Source organism: Trichoderma breve (assembly GCF_028502605.1).
Source record: "Trichoderma breve strain T069 chromosome 7 map unlocalized scaffold00008, whole genome shotgun sequence".
In the NCBI taxonomy this organism is placed as follows: domain Eukaryota; kingdom Fungi; phylum Ascomycota; class Sordariomycetes; order Hypocreales; family Hypocreaceae; genus Trichoderma; species Trichoderma breve.
The window spans coordinates 603,260-623,381 of record NW_026611594.1 but is presented as its reverse complement, the minus strand read 5'-3'; the positions used below and the strand labels follow the sequence as shown (position 1 = coordinate 623,381).

Below are 20,122 nucleotides of genomic sequence, written 5' to 3'. Positions count from 1 at the left end.
ATCATTTTTACCTTGGAGCATAGCAATCCATCCCAGCCGGTACTGTGCAGCCATCACACTTGCGTGCGTAGGTTTGCCTGCAGATACCAGATCGTGAGCTTTTGTGGCGAGCGAGTATGCTTCTTCAAGATTACCACGCCAGGCTTCAATTTTGGCACGCTCATATTGAGTTATAGATGGGTCGAAACATCGTGTACGTTACTAATTTTACGTATCAAAAAAGAAAACCAAAAAAAATCGGATAGAGAGCCAACTCACTCTCCATAATAATGACTGTTTGGTCCATGGATCTTCTTCTGATATTCTTCCGCCTCATCAAAGTCACGTAAGGCGTCTTCAAAACGGCGCATTTGCTGGTTTGCGCGTCCTCTATTTCGCAAGAAGCGGTCAATGTTAAACTGTTGGTAGCGGCTCGGCTCAGGTACATGCTTAGCTATCGAGATCGCTTTGTCAAGATAGAATACCCCATTTGAGGCCTCGAAGGCAGAAACTCTTGTGTAGCCCATATTGCTCCAGGCATTAGCAACATTGTTGCTCATATCTCGCGAATTGCTACCAACGATGGCCCACTCCGAGAACGCAGAACTCTTAGCAAGAATGCTGCGGCCAATTCTCTCATAAAGCCCTAATAAGCTTCGGTGGACTTTGGCAGCCAATTTGGAATCATTCTCCGCGGTCTCTAAAAGCGACAAGAGAGAGCGTTCGGCCTCCAAAAAGTGTTGGATCTCTATCATATACCTGCAATTTGATTAGAAATAATGCAAATAGTTTCCTTGCCAAATAAAACATACCAAATGTCATTAAGAATAAGCTCAGTATATAATTCCTGATCATCATTGTCCATTGGCTCTGTGGGTTTAAAGGCAACCACCTTGTCTCTTAGAGTCTGAATGTGAGGATGAAGTGCGGCGCAATGGTTCCATTGAGAATAAAAGTGATTTGCTCCATCGTTCTTGGGGAAGGAAGATCTCAATAATACCAAGATATTATGAATGGAATCCATTTTCTCAAGACCATCTTCGTTGTCAAGAATTTGTTGACATTGTTCTAGTGAATTGTGCCAGGAGTCTTCCGCCTTCGGGAGCATGACTTGTTCCGAAGTTTCCTGATTTTCATCGTTAGCATCGGTCCAAAGCATAATCGGGCAAACTTATGAGAAAGCACTTGCTTCCGATGCTGCCATATTGCAAGTATTCGCCGATTAACTGATCGCACTGATAGATGTTGATACAGGTCGGAAGACGCCCACAGTACGTTCACGCAAATACTTGCAAATTGACCTGACTGGCGTCCGGATCTTACATGTATCAGACTAGGAAGGCGACAAAGGTCATTCGTACGATCATTGAGGTCTATAGAGAGGAAAGTAAATATGTACATGTAGCCCACATGAGCACAGATGAACCCCCTCACGGATACAAAAATTCTGCAGCTTTGATGGCCAAAGCCTTAGGTTAGGAATGCTGCAAGACCCAACAATTCTGCAAGTGTTTCCATTCCAACATTTATCGGCTCTGCATACAACATGGAAAATTCTGAGAATCCGACAGCGCCCTTAAGTTCAATTAAGCCTGATGTGCCCTTAGATAGTGAGGCATCAATCTATAGACCGGCGTTATATACTTTTGTCTTTTGTTCGCGTTATTATTCATATACCTAGATAACAGCGAGAAGATCTCAGCAGAAATAAGTAAGAAATATAGAGAGATTTAAACTTCTCACCATCTTCATCTTGACTACTGCTCGGGGCAGGATGGCTCCCAAGCTGAGCAGATCATTTTGCCACGTCGCAGATTAGCTATGCTGTTAGTCCCCTTTGCTGTCATTACTTGGGTTACTCTGTAATAACAACGATTGATTGGTCAAGCAAAGGTTGTTAAAGTACTAGAGCCATGTTTTTGGGTTCTCACTTTAAGAAAAGAGTCACCAAGTACGTGGAATCACACATAGGAACGACCAGTTCCAGACGACAGGGAATTTATGGTTCCAGTCTTCCTCTATTCTTGCCTGAAGCTTCTAACATCTATCATCAGGTCCGAAAAAGTCCTTCCCCCACCATCTGAAGTGATACTTGGACCCCTCTTGGCTGATTCTCTCGACGTCTGCCGGTTCCAGCTTTGTTTCAGTCGCAATTTTGTACTCGTCAAGGCGAGACTGGCGAGACGCTGTAGTGATAGGGACAATATATTTTCCAATGTACCAGCTCAGCAATATTACTGATTCCGACACCTTATACTTTGCTGCGAGTGACAGAAGAAGATCGTCCAGAAGCCCTCCTCTGCCCACAGTGATTGGCGCCAAACTCTTGAAGGACGATACCTCTATGCCATATCCGCGCATCCAAGGCACGAAATCATTGGAGCGCTGGAGATAGGGATGGAATTCTAACTGATTAATGGCCGGTTTGACAGTGCATGTCTCGAGAAGGGCTTCGATATGATGCCTTTGGAAGTTGGAAATGCCAATAGATTGGCTTTTCCTTGCGCCTTGACGATCTCGAGTCCCTTCCATGCTGCTTGTATACCTTCGTTAGAGCCGATTATGTACGGGTTGTGCAAAAGGTACCTGCTAGATTGTGAGTAAGATATGCTTTGCACCAGATGAGAGGTCTTACAAATCCACGTATTCCAACCCAAGTTTCTCAAGGCTGGCGTCCAAAGCTGCCGGAACATTTTCCCATCCATCTTGAACCTTGGTAGTGATGAAGAGCTTCTCTCGTGAAATGCCGCTTTTCTGTATTGCTAGGCCAACTTCTCGCTCAGTTCCGTATGAGTCTGCAGTGTCGATATGTACATAGCCTTGTAGAAGGGCAGCTTCCAGCAGTTCAACGAGCTGAGGGCTCAGAGGATCTTCTGGGCTGTCCTTGTACCAAGCGGTCCCAGTGCCGAATCCAAGCTAAAAGTATTGTCTTAGCGTCACTTGTGGACATACCCTGAGAGACAAGTTGCAATTACCTTGGGGATAGCATGGCCATCTTTAAGCGGAAGCGTGGGAATCTGCATCGTTCGAGTAACCAGAGGTAAAAAATATGTCCAGTTCAAAGCTGAAGCCAGCGGAAGAATAAACGAGGGAACTAAGGTGCCCAAGGTATTCATAAGAGGTTGATCAAATGACACACGGGAATTGGATGTGGCCGCCAAGAGAGTTAATCGGGAGGGTGCAAACAACAGCAGAACGACGACAGCTTTGCCACCGGCCAAGTCGCTTTCACAATAAAAGCTGCTCACGTTAGCTATGACGTGCTCTGCCAAGAAGATGTAGACCAGCGAGACTTCGTGCTTGAGAAGAGGGACCATTGACTCATAGAGTGGACATTCTGGGCCGTGCTCATGTTGGGCTGTGCCATAATCTTCATAACCTCGTGACTATTGCTGTTACTATCTAAGCACAGTCCAGTATGAAGTCACAGCAAGACTTCTATTTCTGATCAAACTCGTCTATAACGCTCACCGGCGCAACAAACCTTCCAAGGGGTTCATACTCTAGATGTGGCATGCCCAGGCCCTTCGGTCCACCGATATCAATACCTCTCTGGGTGCCGGTCCATTTGTCGCTGGCTGCTATTCCAAGAACAATAACAAGCAAGCCGTATTTATATTCCGGTGCTGTGACTAATTAATTTATGTTCAATTTTGATACAGCAGATGATTGAGATACTTACTTCCGATAGCCTCGCCACTCTGAGCATCAATCACAGATATTAAATCTGGAACAATCGCCAGAACATCTTCTTGCTTCTCCGTTCGTAATACATCCTTTATCGATGCCATTTTAACCGCTGCGATGTTTTCATTCTTAAAGGGGATCTTGATATAACCCTTGAATTGTGTCTGGCTCTCTTGTGAGGGATCTTCATGCTCAACGATATCGGCTCCTTCGATGATGCACTCTCCATAAACGTGCCCCATTCGGAGTGTTCGTTCAACGCCAATTATCTTGCCCTTCCAAATGACCTTGGCTGCTTGAGGCCCTCCACACTCATGAATAATCGTCTCCGCAACATTGTCGACACGGTTGGTCAATCGAGCTCTGCTCACGGCTCTTCCAATCCTCCAAGCGAGGGATATGGTATGCTGGACAACCCACCTTTTTGTCTCGGCGCCTGTTACGGGAGAGTCTGCACAGCCAGTCTGAGAGCCCATCTGGCTCAAGCCAGCACGTAGTACGCGCTCTACTTGCAGGTCCGACGTCGCTTTCGGAATAAGCACCACGTTTCCATTTCCGTCCGACATGGCTATGGGAGACCAAATTGGACATCTCTCGTTAAACACGACGGGTGTTGTCTGGTTCTTTTCGGGGTAGGCTCTGCCCATCCAATCGCCGTCGATACAAGGAATGTCCATATTAAGGCTTGCTCCGAGAATCATTCCCTGTAAGCCGTTTCCTCCGCCAATCTCCAGGGCGATGATATGAGTCGGGCCCTTCTCACAGATCTTGTAGAGCTCAGTCTGAGCCTCCATCATCTCATCGCCTGGTAGCTTCTCAATACCAACGGTTGGACTGCCCATTCCACCACCACAGCCCACCGAAGTATCATCTGCAAGATCGTAGGGATTGACGACCCGAACTACGGCGCCAGCCCGAAGCAACTCACGAAGGCGAATCATGTCGGGATATGGAGATCCTCCACCTCCAGTGCCGAGAATATAGCAGCCAGTAGAGATCCAGCCCAAATCTGTCTCATTGATGAACCAGACTCGCTCTCGAACATCAGGCCGATAGGCAAGTAAGTCGGCTTCACTCTGAAAACCAGACGTTACTTTTTCGACCTTTGCCTTGGCTGTTTGCTCGTATACACTCATCTCCACCTCTTCATCACCCTTACTTGTAGCAGGTATAGTGGCCAAGTCTGTCCTAGAGTAGTCAAAATCGCCTGCGGCACGAACGATGAACCTTGACCTGTTGGCGATATACTGGGATTGATGTCAGCCTCAAAGTTTCTATCGAATGTTCTAGTGCCCAGCTTATACCTTGTGATAGAACAGAAAAGAGAGAGGATGTTGATCTTACCTGCAGGGGAATTGTTTCAATTTCAGCGATCGTAACAGAATTTGGCAAAGCACCAGCGGCCACGGCTTTATCAACCACCTCAGCAGATATTTCCTCCAATAACTGTGCCGTAGTCTTTGACTCTGTCGATTTCACCGTATCAATAACGGCGCTTACACGAGCAGTTGCTGCCCCAATGGCATTGGCAACCTCGGCAAACTTGGGCTTGATAACCTTGCTTGCACCCTCCAGTACATCGGGTGCAATAATCGCTCCGCCTCCTACAAGGAGGACAGGAATATCACCAGGAGAGGTCTTCATCATGTCGATGACCTTCTCTAGCTTATGTTTGACAATGGACTTAAATCTTACCATCTCTTCATCTGTCAAAACCCCGTTGATCAAGTCTCGATTGCCGACGGTCATGGTCAGATCAGACAACACTGTGCAGTCTGTCGTCGTGAGAACCCGACCACCGAACACAACGGCTTCCTTGGTTAACTTGTAGCCAACACTATCGGGGCCAATGGTCATGGAATCGCCCTTGCGAACGATGGAACCACCACCTAGTGCGATGCTCTTGACGTCGGGGCACGAAAAGTTCATTCGAACTCCCGCTAGCTCGCTATACGCCGTTTGTTGTCTCGGAAATCCGTTTGCTAAAAGTAGACCAACATCTGAAGTTGTACCACCGATGTCAACAACCATGATAGCTTCATTGAGTTCCTCTCCGACTAGAAAAGCCGCTCCTCTCATACTATTTGTCGGGCCGCTGGAGAAAGTTCTGATTGGAAGGCGGGCGGCCATCTCTCCAGAGAGAAGCGTCCCGTCATTCTGTGTAATAAAGACTGGGCATTCGAGACCGAGTTTCTTTACTGGCTCTCGAAAAGATCGGATTGTCTTCCTTGCAAAGCTCAGAATTGAAGCGTTGAGCACTGCCGCGTTCTCTCTTTCCAGGAAACCCAGGTTAGCAACTTCATTAGAGCACAGGACGTCGCAGCCAGGGATCTCATCTCTGATGATCTTGGCTGCACGCTCTTCCTGTCGCTCAACTGTATCGATAGGACTAAAGACACCGTTTACAACAATGCTCTTAATCCCGCGACCCTTAATCTCCTTACAGCAGGATCGTATCTCAGCCTCGTCAATGTCGCTGATCAAGGACCCATCAACTTCTAGGCCACCCTTAGCAAGAGCGTAATAGCCGAGAATAAGTTCACGCATATCATTCGGCCAGTCCACGCACGGGGGCGCATGTTTCCCGAATGGCCCTGACAGACGGATGATAGCTACTTTCGAGAGCCGGTTGGCATCCCGTTCTATGACAGCGTTGATAAAGTGTGTTGTTCCAATTGTCACGCTGGCGACATCACCTGGACTGATGTTGGCCACAGCAAACATTGTGGTAATAGCATCGTTAATGCCATCGCTAGGGTTTGTTGTTGTTGCTGCTTTGTGCCATGCCAGAATACCTTTATCAGGTTCCGATACTCTTGACGGGTCGATCACAACTCCGTCGGTATTTGTGCCGCCGACATCAACGCCAACACGGAGATGCTTAGTAGATGGGAGAGATCCCATACTGAGGTAGAATCGAGTAAGGAAGACTAGGAGGAGGTAGATCTAAAGGAGCTGACTGATCCAGAGAAGATGATGGGAAGAGAGGAGTTTCTGTTTTTCGTCCTGCATTGCCTCAGGACTTATGAGTAACATTACATCAACTATTCGCACACAGCAATTTTTCTTGACCCTTTACTTTCCGGCCTTAGGGACTATTATGGAGCTAGATAAACATGAAATTGGATGATTCGCGCCGAGTCAATCTAAATGCTGTCGTGGAGTTTCACTTTTGATGGCGCTTTAGTTTGCTGTACGAATGTGCCCTACGGGATAGATCCACTCGCCTGAAGGGTAAACTTCGATAGACAATATGCCTCATGCGGTGTTAGCTTTTCGGGGCTTGATATGCCAAGTAGAGATAATAAGTTCCCCGATCATATGGCTTTATAAGTGGCATCACCAAGTTAGGAAGGCCGTGCCGATCAAGGTGGGAGATGCTAAATAAGGGGCAATCTCGTAAAGCTTCCCATAGGGTATCCACCCCCGCAGTTTGGGTGTTCATATTCTAGCTCCACAAAGTAACGCTCTATCTGATAGCATAGCGCAAGCGCTAAGTCTACTGGATCGTATAAGTCTGGCAACTTCTTGCTCAATAATAGATAATTCTGGTCTTCGGCCTTGAAAGTGAGATAGTCAACTCTGCCAAGGGTAATCGTCCAACACCTGACTCATGTCTTCAGTGATAAGCTCTGGGCTAGCAGCTCGGCATTTAATACTAGAGCCTCAGGATGTGAGGCAGACGCGTGTTTAGGCGCTACATTATCCAGTGACGGTTAGTTTCTGCGACAATCTAAATGAGCTGCTTGACTCAACAGAGATAGATATGTTCAGGCAAATATTGATATCACGTTTTGTCCAAACGAACCTTTGCCTATCAGAGAATATATTAGAAATGTAATCTTATTAGCATTCAATCGTGTTACTAATTCATCCTAAAAGATAGCTCCTTTAGTCGTCTTTGTCCTAGCTTTCCATCCAGATGATGTTTGATAGGTTCGCCGACGGGGTAAGCATGTCGATATGAACATCGACCTCTAATTTGTTACTCAACTTATACAGGTGTCCTCTTGTTAAGCCGACAATACCCTGGGTAACACATACTACATGTAACAATGCCAATCCTAATCTAGAGGTAACTATTTCCCCAGATTCTGGCTACCCCGCAAGATGAACATCTTGATGAGATATCGCAATATCTTTTTAGTCTCACATCTAGCTATCAGCCATCTGGTAACCTTGGAGATAAGGTCTCGTCCTCATCTACATACCTTTATTAATCTCCGATAATCGGGTACCATCACCTTCTCGTATAACAAGTCGAGAGATCGTCAGTTGTTAAACTCTCCTTTTCACTCTATATCATACTCTGCCAATCCAAGATCATGGCAGGTACCTTGAAGCGTCGTCTAAGATCCTTGAATGAGACAGTTCGCCTTCATGGCGACGAAAGTCAACATGAGCAAACCGACGCATGGAGCAACCGCGATCTCATTCCTTTACCTCCCCACCGCCGTACCTGGGGTAAGATCCTCTTTTCCCGTCATAATTTCTTAGAATTTTGTGACTATTATGTGCCTGCTAACAGCCAAGAGAATGGATTCATTATTTTGGTTACGGGGCTTATTTGAGTATTTCCACCTGGCAGACACCCAACGCGTTCTTGAGTAAGTTGACATTCCCTACTGTAAAATGCGGCGAGACCTAACTTCAATTCACTATTTAGCACAGGGACTTTCGGTTGGCCAGTCCATGCTTGTTATCGTCGTCGGCTCCCTGTTGGTACTCCTTTTCTCGGTTGTAATTGCATGGTGCGGCCTTAAAGTAAGTCTCGAATCAATTACGATCATTAGTGCGTTGTATGTATGCGTAAGAGTTAACATGAGTTCTTCTAATAGTATCATGTTGGTTTTACGGTACAGAATCGTTTCTCGTGGGGTCTTAGAGCATCGTACATTCCCTTGCTTCAACGAATCCTTCTCAATTTCATCTGGTCAGCTGTGCAATGCTGGACTGGCGGCAAGCTAGCCGCTGTCTGTATCACGGCTATTTGGCCCTCGTTTGCCACCATGCCCAACTTTTTACCCGAGAGCATGCCCGCGACCGGATACGAGTTCGTTGGCTTCATCGTTTTCTGGGTTCTCTCTGCTCCATTCCTGCTCATTGCTCCCGAGAAGTATAAGCTTCTATTTCAGCTGACGTCCTTGTACTGTGGGCTTGGCATGCTATCCATGATGATTTGGGCGCTTGCCACTGCTAAAGGGGCCGGTACACTCTGGACCACTGGACAGACAATTCCAACAACATCTTCCTGGGACTCCAGCTGGTTGATCATGATGGGCATAAACCAGATGATAGGAAATTTTGCTGCAGGCTTAACAAATGGGAGCGACTTTTCCCGGTACTCTCGAAGCTGGAAGCACTACGTTGGTGGGACATTTCTCTCCGGTGTCGTGGTAGGGGTTCTGGTTTGTTTCTGCGGCTTGGTGACCACCAGCGCTGCCCAAAAGATCTATGGCGATATTTACTGGAATCCGCCTGATCTTTTGATGGTCATGATGGACAGCGGCCGTGGTTCTTCTAAAAGCCGAGCCGGCGTGTTCTTCCTCTCTTTTGGCTTTGCTTTAACCTCCATGTTCCAGAATGTCTGTGGAAACTTAATTGCAGGAGGCATCGACCTTGCCGGATTGTTCCCGAATTACATCAACATTCGTCGCGGCGCCATCATAACGTTTGTGGCTATCTGGGTGGTGCAGCCATGGCAGCTGATCAACACCGCTTCGGCATTCATCAATGTTCTGAGTTCTTTCGCAGTTTTCCTTTCACCAATTATGGGTATTATGGCTACGGACTTCTTCTTGCTCCGTCATCGTAAGATCCAAGTCAGCCATTTGTATAGACCGTATGATTCCTCATATTGGTTCTGGCACGGCATCAATTGGAGGGCCATCCCAGCTTGGCTGTGTGGATGGGCGCCGACAATCGGCGGCCTGGTTGTCACGTCAAATGGGGCAGATAATGCGCCTAGGGCAGTATACCAGTTGTTCTACATGGCTTTCCTGATCGGTAGGTGTTCTCTCTATTCGACACAAGAGAAGGATAATGTACTAACTCTCAGCGATACAGGGTTCTTCATCAGTTCAATTGTCTTCTACATACTAAATAAACTCTTCCCAGTGGAGGGCTATGGTAAGCAAGATGAGGTAGATGTATACGGGGCCTTCACAACCTCTGAAGCTGTCAAGCTAGGGATTGTCTCAATTACAGATGCTATTGAGGGTAAAGAGGCAGCCGAAGAGAAGAACAAAACACAAGAACGCGGTGTAAATGCGGATTAAGGCACTACAGGGCGTTGCTTTTAAACTCATTAGTATCCATTCATAGGCCACACAAACGATGCGTGGCAGAACTCTACCCATCATCTATTTAAACGTTCGCCTTTAACTAGAATGACTGGACGGGTGATATCTTATTAGCATGCCATTTTCTTAAAAGCCCGCTGCTTCAAGACCAGAACTGAGGGTCACTTTTAATCAGCAGCAGCGAGACAATAGAATCGTGTCAGAAATCTTTAGCCCACTTAAAGGCCTAAATTATTATAGGTACATCAAGTGAACAGCGTAGCACTTAAACCTAGATCAGACGTACTCCGTCGAATCTCGTGTGATCATGACTCTTCATACCTAGGCAATTGTTTTATGGAGGCCAATCGAAATTTGCCTGTGTTTTGGCTTTTTTTCCCCTTCATGCCCAGAATGGCCTTTGCTCTCGTGCTTACATGAAAGCAGGAGTTTCCAAGCTAGCATACATGTACGCGGATATTCTTCTTAAGCGCACTAACATTGAATCCGGAGCACATCTTCCCCAACGCTCGGGGTACCGCCAGTTGGCGACATTTTACCTCCGTCCAAATATGCTGCAATTTCCTCTTCTCTCACCTTCAGCATCGACTTTTAGCACAACATGGCAACGATACATATCGTGCGACACGGACAAGCCCTTCACAAGTAAGCATTTAAAGAGAAACCAAGAATCTCATAAAGTAGCCGAAGTCTAACTAACATAACCCATTCAGTGTTGATCGGGGTTACCCCCACCGAGATCCCGCTCTGACTGAAGTCGGATCTCAACAAGCGAGTAAAGTCTGCCTACCAGCTCAGCCTGACCTTGTAATCGTGTCTCCAATGACTCGTACCATTCACACAGCTCTTATTATTTTCGACCAGTACCTCAGCAGCTCTTCTACCAATGTCGAGCTCCAGGTCTGGCCGGAACTGCGCGAAACCCACGACGAGGCCATTTGCAATAAAGGGTTGTCGCGCGCCGAAATTGCAGCCAAATTTCCACAATTCGATTTCTCCGCCTGTCACGAAGAGTGGGACTATCCGCCTCATAGTTCCGAAGGCGCTGTCGTGCGCGCTGAGACAGTTCGGAGGCGCCTCAAGGAACTATCTCGTTCTTACAAGAACATCTTCTTGGTGACGCATCGTGGCTTTATTGCGTTCTTAGTTAAAGGGGAGAGATTTGATGTTTGCGGTATGATTACCTTGCTGCCTATTTTGTCCTTCTATATGCACCTAGCCCCTAACAGGCTCTACGTCCGGGTGAATTTATAGCTAATCAGTACCTTACTCTATGTTACAGAGTGCCGTTCATATAGATTTGCTGCTGAGGGCGATGTCAACGATCAAAGGCAGGGTATTAACTGTGACACGGGTGAAAAGCAAGACTTTGGCCCAAGCTTATTATGGCCTATTATTTTGCCATCTCACGACGACGGAGATTGCGACAAAGAAAATATTTGAGTTAATGCCATAGAGTTCAAATACATCACAAGTTGCCAAAATAAAATGACCGATGATACTATGAGTAGTTGCAAATAGGCGATAATAAGCTTGCTTGGTGTACATGTTGAGATGATACACAAGACACTGACTCCCTTCAACCTACCGTAAAAACGACTTATACAGTAACTGCAGTCTTCTTTTCTTCCCTTGCTGCCACTGCTGCCTTCAAACCAGCTCTGACTCTTTGAAACACATCTCTCGGAACCATGTCACAGTTATGAGTCCTTACATCCCAGATAGGTCGTCCGAGATTAATGTCTGCGCCATTCTCCAGCAACAATTCCACGATTTTATGTTGCCTCAGCTCCATGGCAACATGTATCACCCTGCCACACTCAAACTGAATTCTCTCCTCCCTATCCATCTTCAATTTGTACCAAGCAAGGCCATGGTAACCCACGTTGGCATCGGCGCCATACGAGAGCAAAAGCCTAACCATGTCTTCGTTTCCATATACAACAGCACGGAACAGCGGATGAATAAACTCCTCTTCTTCTCCAACGGGAAAGTGGCAGCAGGTGGTAAGATCGAAGGGGCCTGGTTCATACGGCGGATTCCGATCCGTTTCTTCGAATTCGCACCTCACGCCATTTTCAAGCAAGAGTTTGGCCATAGGACCATCGTTTTGATCAACAGCGAGGCTCAAAGCAATCGTGGATATAACCCGACGAGACTTTTTCAATAAGACCTCTGCAATCTGCTGGTTGCCTCTTCTCACGGCGGCTATCAATGCATAATGATCCTCAAGATTATAAGTCCCGTAATTCACATCAGCGCTGTTTTCAAGGAATAACCTCACTAGAGAAAGATTTTCATGCTGCGCAGCCCATAATAGAGGGGTTTCACGCCACTCATCCATGCGAACGTTCAAGTTTACTCCGTATCCCAGTAGCTGTGAGATAACATTGTCGTATCCAGCCTGCAATGCTGTTTTGAGGGTGGCGAGCTTCTGGCGTTGGTCAGGAACAGTGATATAAGCCTCATCGGCTTGAACGGTATCTTCAGATGCGATAGACTCCACAGCCTGAGGAAGGATAGGCTGCTTCTCTCCTGTAACGCGATTGTAAAAATGGAATCCTTGGGGATGAGACTCTTCCCATATTAGGTCCCAATTATTATCTGTCTGGACGAGTGTTTGGCGGATTCTAGGGGTATAGCTCCTGTGCTCCGGATACATCCGATTAAGACTGAAAGGTATAAATGGCGGAGAGGGTGGTGGCTCATGTGATTCAACCACTCCATGGTGCTCAAGGTGAGAGGAGTAATAGTTTGGTTTAAAAGAGGGTTGATATTTGCGTTGGATGAGGGTGTGCCATTCGATTCCCTCAAAGAACGGGTGAGCTTTAATCTCGGAAACGCCTCCATTAGCTCCCAGCCGTCGCTTAGGATTGCGACAAAGCAATCCTGTTATGATATCCTGAGTTGCTCGTGGTAAAGACTCGGGTACTTCAATGGTCTGATTGAGGATCTTGTCGGCAATTTTTTCAGGATCCTCATCATAGAAAAGAGGAAGCCCTGTTAACATTTCGTATAGAAAAATGCCCAATGTCCACCAGTCTGCCATACGATTATCATTCTGACCAAGTAATAATTCGGGTGCTGGGTATTCTGGTAGTCGATGTTGTCTCCTAGGGCTCCCTTGGCTGATTTCCGAGATGAAAAGACCGAAACCACAGAGCGCAATATGACCCATGCCGTCCAGTAGAACGCTTCTAGGCTTCAACCAGGCGAAGATGTGATGTTTATCATGCAAATATTCTAGTGCGCAGAGAATCTCGGCAATGTAAAATCGAGATCTGTCGACGTCAAAATATTGCTGCTCCAAGAGATGGTTAAAAAGGTGTCCTCCTATAGCGAGTGGAGAGTAGAGTTGTAATCGCTCCTCTACTTCGAAATAAAATGTGGTTGGGTATATGAAAGGATGGTTGATGCGGCTAGGCAATCCTCTTGATACTTGAGATGGAAAAAGCTTGTCTGTTTCAAAGTATTTCCCAGCATACATTGCCTCAAATTTGCCCTTTGTATTCTGAGTGATGCATCCAGATTGCTTCCTCTCTACGCCATAAAACTGACCGTCAAAATTTTCTTCCTTCAGTTTCTTATTTTCCATGGATGTATAGCCGTAACTGATGCGGATCATGCCAATGCCATCTTCAATCGGTAGCCACCTTGGCATAGATTCTTCTAGCGCATTAAAGGGGTGTACTCGCGCTGATCCGAGAAACACATCTTGGCTTAATTTGGAACCAGTCGGGTGATAGAGGGAGATGGTTAGCTCGGCAGTTCGTGCAACATAGAATTTGCATTCGCCATAGCCTCCTTTCCACGAGGGGCTCTCTGTGGTTCCCCAATAACAGTTAATGGGTATCTGGCATTTGTCATATTCAACAAGCGTTTGGGGAAATCTGCATTCTGTGCAGGGAAATATATTCCCTTTGAACTCATTATGCCTGTGTTTAGAGCCGCTGGGGTACACTTTGTAGACATCAGGCTCAGAGGATTCAACTCCTCTAGAGAGGCCAACTGCTTCGTGAAGAGTCACGGTTAAAATGCCAGGCAGTTTTGGCGTCGAATTGCGCATTATGTCTGTAGGATTGATGTCTTTCTTCTCATTATCTATCAGAAGAATATCAGTATTCGCTAAATATAATTACAAATTAGATAAAACTATAAATTTTGTGTACCTTCAGTCATCTTTTCAACCCTCTGTGGCTGGGGGTGTTGTGTTGCTGTGCAGACGGAAGGCCGAAGGTATGAAAGAGCACATCGACAGAAGTGGGCAGCTTCTCAGTATATATACCTGTAAGAAGGGTTCTAGGAATCTACATACTTCTTACCTATATAAGGGCCTATACCTTATATACAGATATGCATTTATGTATTCATATATCACTCTCTGAGTGCGGGGCTCAACTAGGTTAATGTAGACGCAGCGTGATTCAATGGTATGTGGCAGGTTTGATCTCGGACTAATCAGCACGTACGACTCTTTACCAGACAATCGTCAGAATGGAAATACCTCACTTCCCCATTGTCAAGTTTCAATTTTAGTAAAAACACAAACTAATTCATTTAGCTGTTAGCCGACATATCTAATCTAAAGGCCCTCGGCTGATGAGTCCGCTCCTAAGACGCAGAAGAGACTACATATCGTTGCAATCACATACGCCAGCTAACTATCTCGTGATGGTTTTCGTAGTTGTGAAGCCATATTTGTGATACAACTCCAAAATCTCTATCACTGCTTTCAACTACTCTTAGCTGCTCTCAGCTGCATTATGGGAAGGATATTGGTGTCGGTGTAGCGGTTGGCCCAACGGTGCCCCAGTTCATTGCCGAATATGGGTGAAACGTCTGGTTCTGTGCATAAACCTTTTGAAACTCCTTTATTTCCTCATCTGAGTACGAAGGAGGCATAGCTTTGGCTCTGACGCGACCCCTGGCACTCAGGTGCTTTTCTTCATCAACTCGGCTTCTCTTCTTCCCAAGGAGGCCGTGACCCGTGCACTCAATCTTAGGGCCACCAGCTGAGACAATTGCCCGTTCGACGCAGCCATCTTTGATGAAAAATGGGAGATTGAAGTAAGCATAGGCGTAATCAGTGTCCGTTGCGGGATGCCATTCCCAGCCTGTTAGTGCACCGCATCCTTTCTCTTGGTCCTCTAGAATGGTGCTCCCGTCTGATGTCCACCAGTCAATGTTGTATATCTCAAAATTCCAACCCCAGCCCTTATCCCAGAAGTCACAATCCGCCGTAGGCGTGTGTGTTGCGATATCTATCGATGAAGTTGGTGTGTTGCTGGTACTTGCTGGGGTACTGGAGGTGGTAGTGCTGTATAGACCAGCCTCGGAGCTTAGAGAGGACAGTGCATCAGAAAACATAGACGATAGTTCATCCGGCGACGAGAGCTCTGTAGGAAATGCGTCATCAGCTAATGGTAACTCCAGGAGGAGTGTATAGGCAGCAGTTGGTGCAGTTGATGTTGAAGTTTCGTCATCATCCCCATCATCATCACCACCACCGCTAGATGGCGGAAATGCACCAGGAGGGCAAGATGGGCAGTCCGGGTCGCAATAGAGCAAGCCTGGGTCATAGAAATGACGAATTAGCCAATGCAATGTTGATTAGCCTGTACGAGATGGGTATCTGGGACTTACACGGCAAGCCACAGCCAATGCATCCTGGTTTGGCGGTCGGTTTGATAACGCTTCCCGTACCAGATGTCCATTTAGGTGTTTTGGGATTAATTATGGGATCTGGAATTGTGTTTGTTGTTGTAGGATGAGGATTCGGCGTGACAGTGACCACAGTGGGTGGTAAAGTCTTGCCATTAATTACTGTCGTGCGTCCTCCCAGAGTTTCTGTCTCGTCGCTTTCTATATACGTCTGTGAGCCCCATATGACAGGCCCTCCAGTGCTAGTAGTAGTTTTCGTGGCGCCAATAATGGAAGTGGTTCCGCCAATAATCCTACAATAGGCAAGAAATAAAGTCAATATGAAAGCCGGCCAAGAGTTGATGGATGCCGGAAAGTATATATAAGCAGTTGCACTTACGGAGTAATGGTAACAGTGATCGGTGGCGGTTGCACGGAACTTGTTAGGTAGATTGGTCCACCTGTTGAGCTTATGTTGAGGGAAACACCCCAGACAGGGATACGAGTGGTTGTCACTGAGAGCATAAGACAACTCGTTAACTGGGTCCTAAAGATTGCATATGATATCCAATTGAAGAACGAATTATGGCTCACCTGGAGGGATTGTAATAGTTGTGAGTGTTGATCCGAGAATGTATGAAGGATAGACTGTTGTTAGGCCACCTGTTAAGGTCTGTGTGACTGTTGTTAAGCTCGAGTATTCGATCAAGGTGGTCCATAAGGGGAAGCTAATTGTAGTAGTACTCGAAAGCGGCATCGGGGGCCAGATAAGTGTTGCACCTGGCGGAGCAACCACCTGAGGAGTTACTGAGGACCAGATAGCAGGGTCAATGTAGATGGTCTGTCCAGATGAGGACCCAGAATCAGACCCTGATTCGCTTCCGCTGTCGGATTGAAGGTCAACCGCCCAGTCAGCACTTCCAAGAAATCCGATAAGTGGGAAAAGAGCTTTCCGGCCAGCTTTGTTGGTATCATTCATATACGCTACCCACTGAGTGTTGTTGAATACAACAATATTTGAGTAGGAGTCCTCGTCCCAGTATTGCTGGGCTGTAGGGTTCTGAGAGACAATCAAGCCAATCTCATAGTTGGACAAATAGCCAGCCGCATTCGTGCAAAGTCCAGGATACGCCCCCGAATCAGGCCCTGTGTAGGTACATTGTGAAGTCCAGCAGCCTGGAGCGGACATTTGGAACGAGCGACCATAGCTGCTGACGCCCACGGCGATCATATTGGACGGCACGCCTGCTTTGGTGATCATAGAAAGAGCATTGGTAGTCTCCGTGAGATTAACGTGAGATCGCAAACAGTTTCCAAGCCCTTGGTCATATGAACCGCACCCCGGGCTTGCATACTTGTTACTATAATCCCACTGCCCATGAAGGTCATATGTCATATAGACTATATAATCGACAACGAGACTCAGAGCTTGTATAGGAAAGTATTGTAAATACCAAAAAGATGCTGGAGCAGTAATGGAGACGGTTTTGCCAGCTGGCATCTTCAATTTTAGTTCATCGAGCAGTAAGAAGTAACCGGTCGTCTCAGTCTCGGATCCCTTGGGGATACCAGGGATGTCGGGTTCATCTGGGTACTCCCAGTCCCAGTCAATGCCATCCAAGTCATAGTCACTTATAAATTGAACAACGTTCGTGACCAATGTTTGCCGATTAGTTTCGGAGGAAACAGCGTCACGGAATATTGTGTAAGTGTCTGGGTTGGTAGAGAAGTCCCAGCCACCAATCGATACAATACGTTTGATTCCAACCATTCCCTGAAGCAAGGGTAGTTGATCAGCAACGCTTGTAACATTGATAGAGAAGTCTTTGTTGAGAGTGACGAATGAAAAATGTATATGAGAGTAAGCTGAAACGTCGATATCCGTGACTGCCATGTGTAAGCAAGGCCGCTGCCAGTCAAAGGCCTCAAAATATGCAATGTTGTAAATCTCACTGGGGGCACCCGATGAGATGATGTCGCTGCCACAGTTGGAGATGCATCCATTTTGGTTAGGAGCAGCCGTGCCAGGTGCTCCAGTACTGGAGTTGGATGGAACACAGAAGTCGTCCGTTGTTCCACATTGTCCCCAGATGTTACAGCATGCATTTAGAGGGCACTCATTCATGGTGCTGAAATCACTTCCCGGAGGCGGGGATGAAGTTCCATTAACCTGCGGTCCGCAGACAGCATTAGCAACCGGGGCAGGCATGGGAGGATAGCCAGTGCTGAGACAGATGTTGTAGCCAGCAAACAATTTCTGACAACCATTCCAGCCCCATGTTTTCTTATTGTACGACTCTATGAGATCGTTGCTCGCTATATCATAAGCAGCAGCAAGATATGAGCATGAGTCTCCTGTCTTAACCAAGTAAGAATAGCAGTTGCCCTTCGAATCGGGCTTAACAGAATAGTCTGGTAAGGTTCCAGCACCGCAACAGACGTGCTGGCCTGGCTGCAGATTATTACAAAAGGTCGATCCAGGGTTATACTTTTCAAAATCTGCCAACGAGATACCGCACTCAGTGGCCAATGAAGGACATAAGTCACCAAATTGCACCTGGATAGTGCGACAAGTGGTGCCACGGGCTAACATAGCCCTTGGCTGGGACCCAACGGTTGTATTGTGAGCGGAAGAGTTACTGTGGGCCAAAGATGCCGCAAGATAGGTTGTAGTCTGCCAATTTGATGTAGTCTTCTCCATTGTGGTTATGCAACTGCTGTTTTTCCACGTCTGCACACCCTGCTGGACAAGGCCCAGTTGGCGCTGAGTATTGACAAAAACTCCTAGAGAGTATCTAGCAGATGAGTTGCTGCACATCTGGGCCAGTAGATTCTCTGAGACACCACCATCACTCTTGACTTGTTCGCTGAGCTTGTCAAGAACTGCGGTGAGAGTACCCTGTTCGGCAAGACCTGATCCGACGTAAAGGCCAACAACAGCCTCTCCAGAATACGCATACTTGATAGTCTCATCACAGCCAGATGAAGCCAGGGTCGAGAATGCATGGAGCTGATCCAGGGCAGCAATAACATCTGTTACATGCGTCGATGATAAAGAGCCCGATGAAGCAAGTTGTACAGGCGACTTTGTTTCGACCTGCCTCACATTCTTGAGCGCACATGTTGTTGCCGATCCGATACTATCATCAGCAGATGATTGTAAATCTGCTGTACACGCAGAAATGCTGACGTGTGACTTGGTATCATTGATAGAATTGAATAGGGCAAAGTCCAGGAGCATAGTCTCATTGCAGGCTTTGAGGCGGTCGACGTCGTGATAAACGTACCAAGTGCTTGAATTGAGGCTGGTACCGCAGCTTGCTGGACAGCGGCGTCTTGTCTCATGGTGTAGCCGAGAAGTGTAGTTTCCAGCTATTATGGCGGCACGAGCACTCGCCAGATCTGTTGGTCTACCCGAGATTGGGCCAGAGACGGTGGTGACAGAAAGAGAGGCGAGATACGCATTTGCTGCTTCCTGGGCATCAGCTGCAGCTTTATCTGCAGCTGAAATAGTCCAGATGGCCGCCAGAGAGACGACAAACCCCAAATTGGGCCGCCTCATGGCAGCTACAACTGTCAAGCAAAAGTGTAATAACGTAAAAATGTGTAAAATAACGGCGCCCAAGATCAATAAGAAGATCCCTCTGCTGGCAAGTGCCTTGGACTCAGAGCTGAGTGCCTGTGCAGGCGGGAAAAAAAGACAGCAATGGAAGAGAATAGGTGACGGGCTCTAGTGCTATATCTCCTAAACTTCTTAAAACTTGTTGGGTTCAAGAAATAGACCTCTTGACGAGGAGCTTTTCTACAAAGCCGGCCATACGGAAAGAAAGAAGAACATTGTTACAGCACATCCCAGCTCATCTGCATTCACAGTATCGGCTGCATTGTTGTCCTTGCCGGTATGAGATTCGGCTGCCTGCATGTCACGACTCAAACACCCAACATGGATATCTACATGGGTCTATGGCCGGGTTTTGGACCAACAGAAGGTTACCATAGAAGCATATGAGCCAGAGACCATGTCTGCCCGCAAAGATATCGGTAGCTAGGATGCCTATTTCTACTTTAGGAAAGAAGTATACAATACCTGTTTGTTGCATAATCCATACCTGAGCTGCGTTGTTGGTCAGGTATACGATTTCACGGCACAAAGGAGAGCTGTATTACAGTAACATTTAGAGTGGATAGCCAATATGCAGAATTGATCTCGTTATATCACCAACAACAAGAGAATATGTGCAGCCATGGAGACATATAACATGCATAGTGTACCGGGGATTAAAATACCTCAGTTGCATTGTTGTTGGTCGAAATACACACATTTAAGTCTAGTAAGAGCTACTAAAGAGTGATTATGAACTGATATATTCAGGGATGGCTAAAGGGCCGACCAAAAAGTTCCCACTCAATCAAGCGGATATTTCAACTCCACGCATGCAGAACCGCAGACTATTTGCTGACCATCAAGAAACATGTTGGTTCAAGGTGTAAAGCTCGGCTTTGCGGCTCGTTAG

The 20,122-nt window shown here is 46.8% G+C and overlaps 6 protein-coding genes across 6 annotated transcripts; 2 read left to right on the top strand and 4 right to left on the bottom strand.

The window, feature by feature from the left end:
* Positions 1–254: 254 nt before the first annotated feature.
* Positions 255–1,138, bottom strand: T069G_11296 (uncharacterized protein; the record flags this gene model as incomplete). Its single annotated transcript, XM_056178501.1, has 2 exons — positions 255–738; positions 792–1,138. The coding sequence occupies 2 exons, from the start codon at positions 1,136–1,138 to the stop codon at positions 255–257; spliced, it is 831 nt and encodes a 276-aa protein (XP_056023375.1).
* Positions 1,139–2,384: 1,246 nt separating this feature from the next.
* T069G_11295 (hydantoinase/oxoprolinase domain-containing protein) lies at positions 2,385–6,570 on the bottom strand (the record flags this gene model as incomplete). Its single annotated transcript, XM_056178500.1, has 7 exons — positions 2,385–2,565; positions 2,615–2,895; positions 2,955–3,365; positions 3,451–3,605; positions 3,662–3,818; positions 3,864–4,913; positions 5,011–6,570. The coding sequence occupies 7 exons, from the start codon at positions 6,568–6,570 to the stop codon at positions 2,385–2,387; spliced, it is 3,795 nt and encodes a 1,264-aa protein (XP_056023374.1).
* Positions 6,571–7,991: 1,421 nt separating this feature from the next.
* T069G_11294 (uncharacterized protein) lies at positions 7,992–9,944 on the top strand (the record flags this gene model as incomplete). Its single annotated transcript, XM_056178499.1, has 5 exons — positions 7,992–8,130; positions 8,202–8,273; positions 8,333–8,430; positions 8,505–9,672; positions 9,733–9,944. The coding sequence occupies 5 exons, from the start codon at positions 7,992–7,994 to the stop codon at positions 9,942–9,944; spliced, it is 1,689 nt and encodes a 562-aa protein (XP_056023373.1).
* A 625-nt stretch (positions 9,945–10,569) lies between these two features.
* Positions 10,570–11,411, top strand: T069G_11293 (histidine phosphatase superfamily (branch 1) domain-containing protein; the record flags this gene model as incomplete). Its single annotated transcript, XM_056178498.1, has 3 exons — positions 10,570–10,613; positions 10,682–11,142; positions 11,251–11,411. 3 exons carry the CDS (start codon positions 10,570–10,572, stop codon positions 11,409–11,411), a joined length of 666 nt encoding a protein of 221 aa, XP_056023372.1.
* A 157-nt stretch (positions 11,412–11,568) lies between these two features.
* Positions 11,569–14,034, bottom strand: T069G_11292 (protein kinase domain-containing protein; the record flags this gene model as incomplete). The annotated part of the gene is made up of 1 exon (XM_056178497.1): positions 11,569–14,034. One exon carries the CDS (start codon positions 14,032–14,034, stop codon positions 11,569–11,571), a length of 2,466 nt encoding a protein of 821 aa, XP_056023371.1.
* Positions 14,035–14,729: 695 nt separating this feature from the next.
* Positions 14,730–19,170, bottom strand: T069G_11291 (glycosyl hydrolases family 18 domain-containing protein; the record flags this gene model as incomplete). The annotated part of the gene is made up of 6 exons (XM_056178496.1): positions 14,730–15,538; positions 15,612–15,922; positions 16,009–16,123; positions 16,203–16,289; positions 16,353–16,928; positions 16,971–19,170. 6 exons carry the CDS (start codon positions 19,168–19,170, stop codon positions 14,730–14,732), a joined length of 4,098 nt encoding a protein of 1,365 aa, XP_056023370.1.
* Between the last annotated feature and the right edge of the window lie 952 nt (positions 19,171–20,122).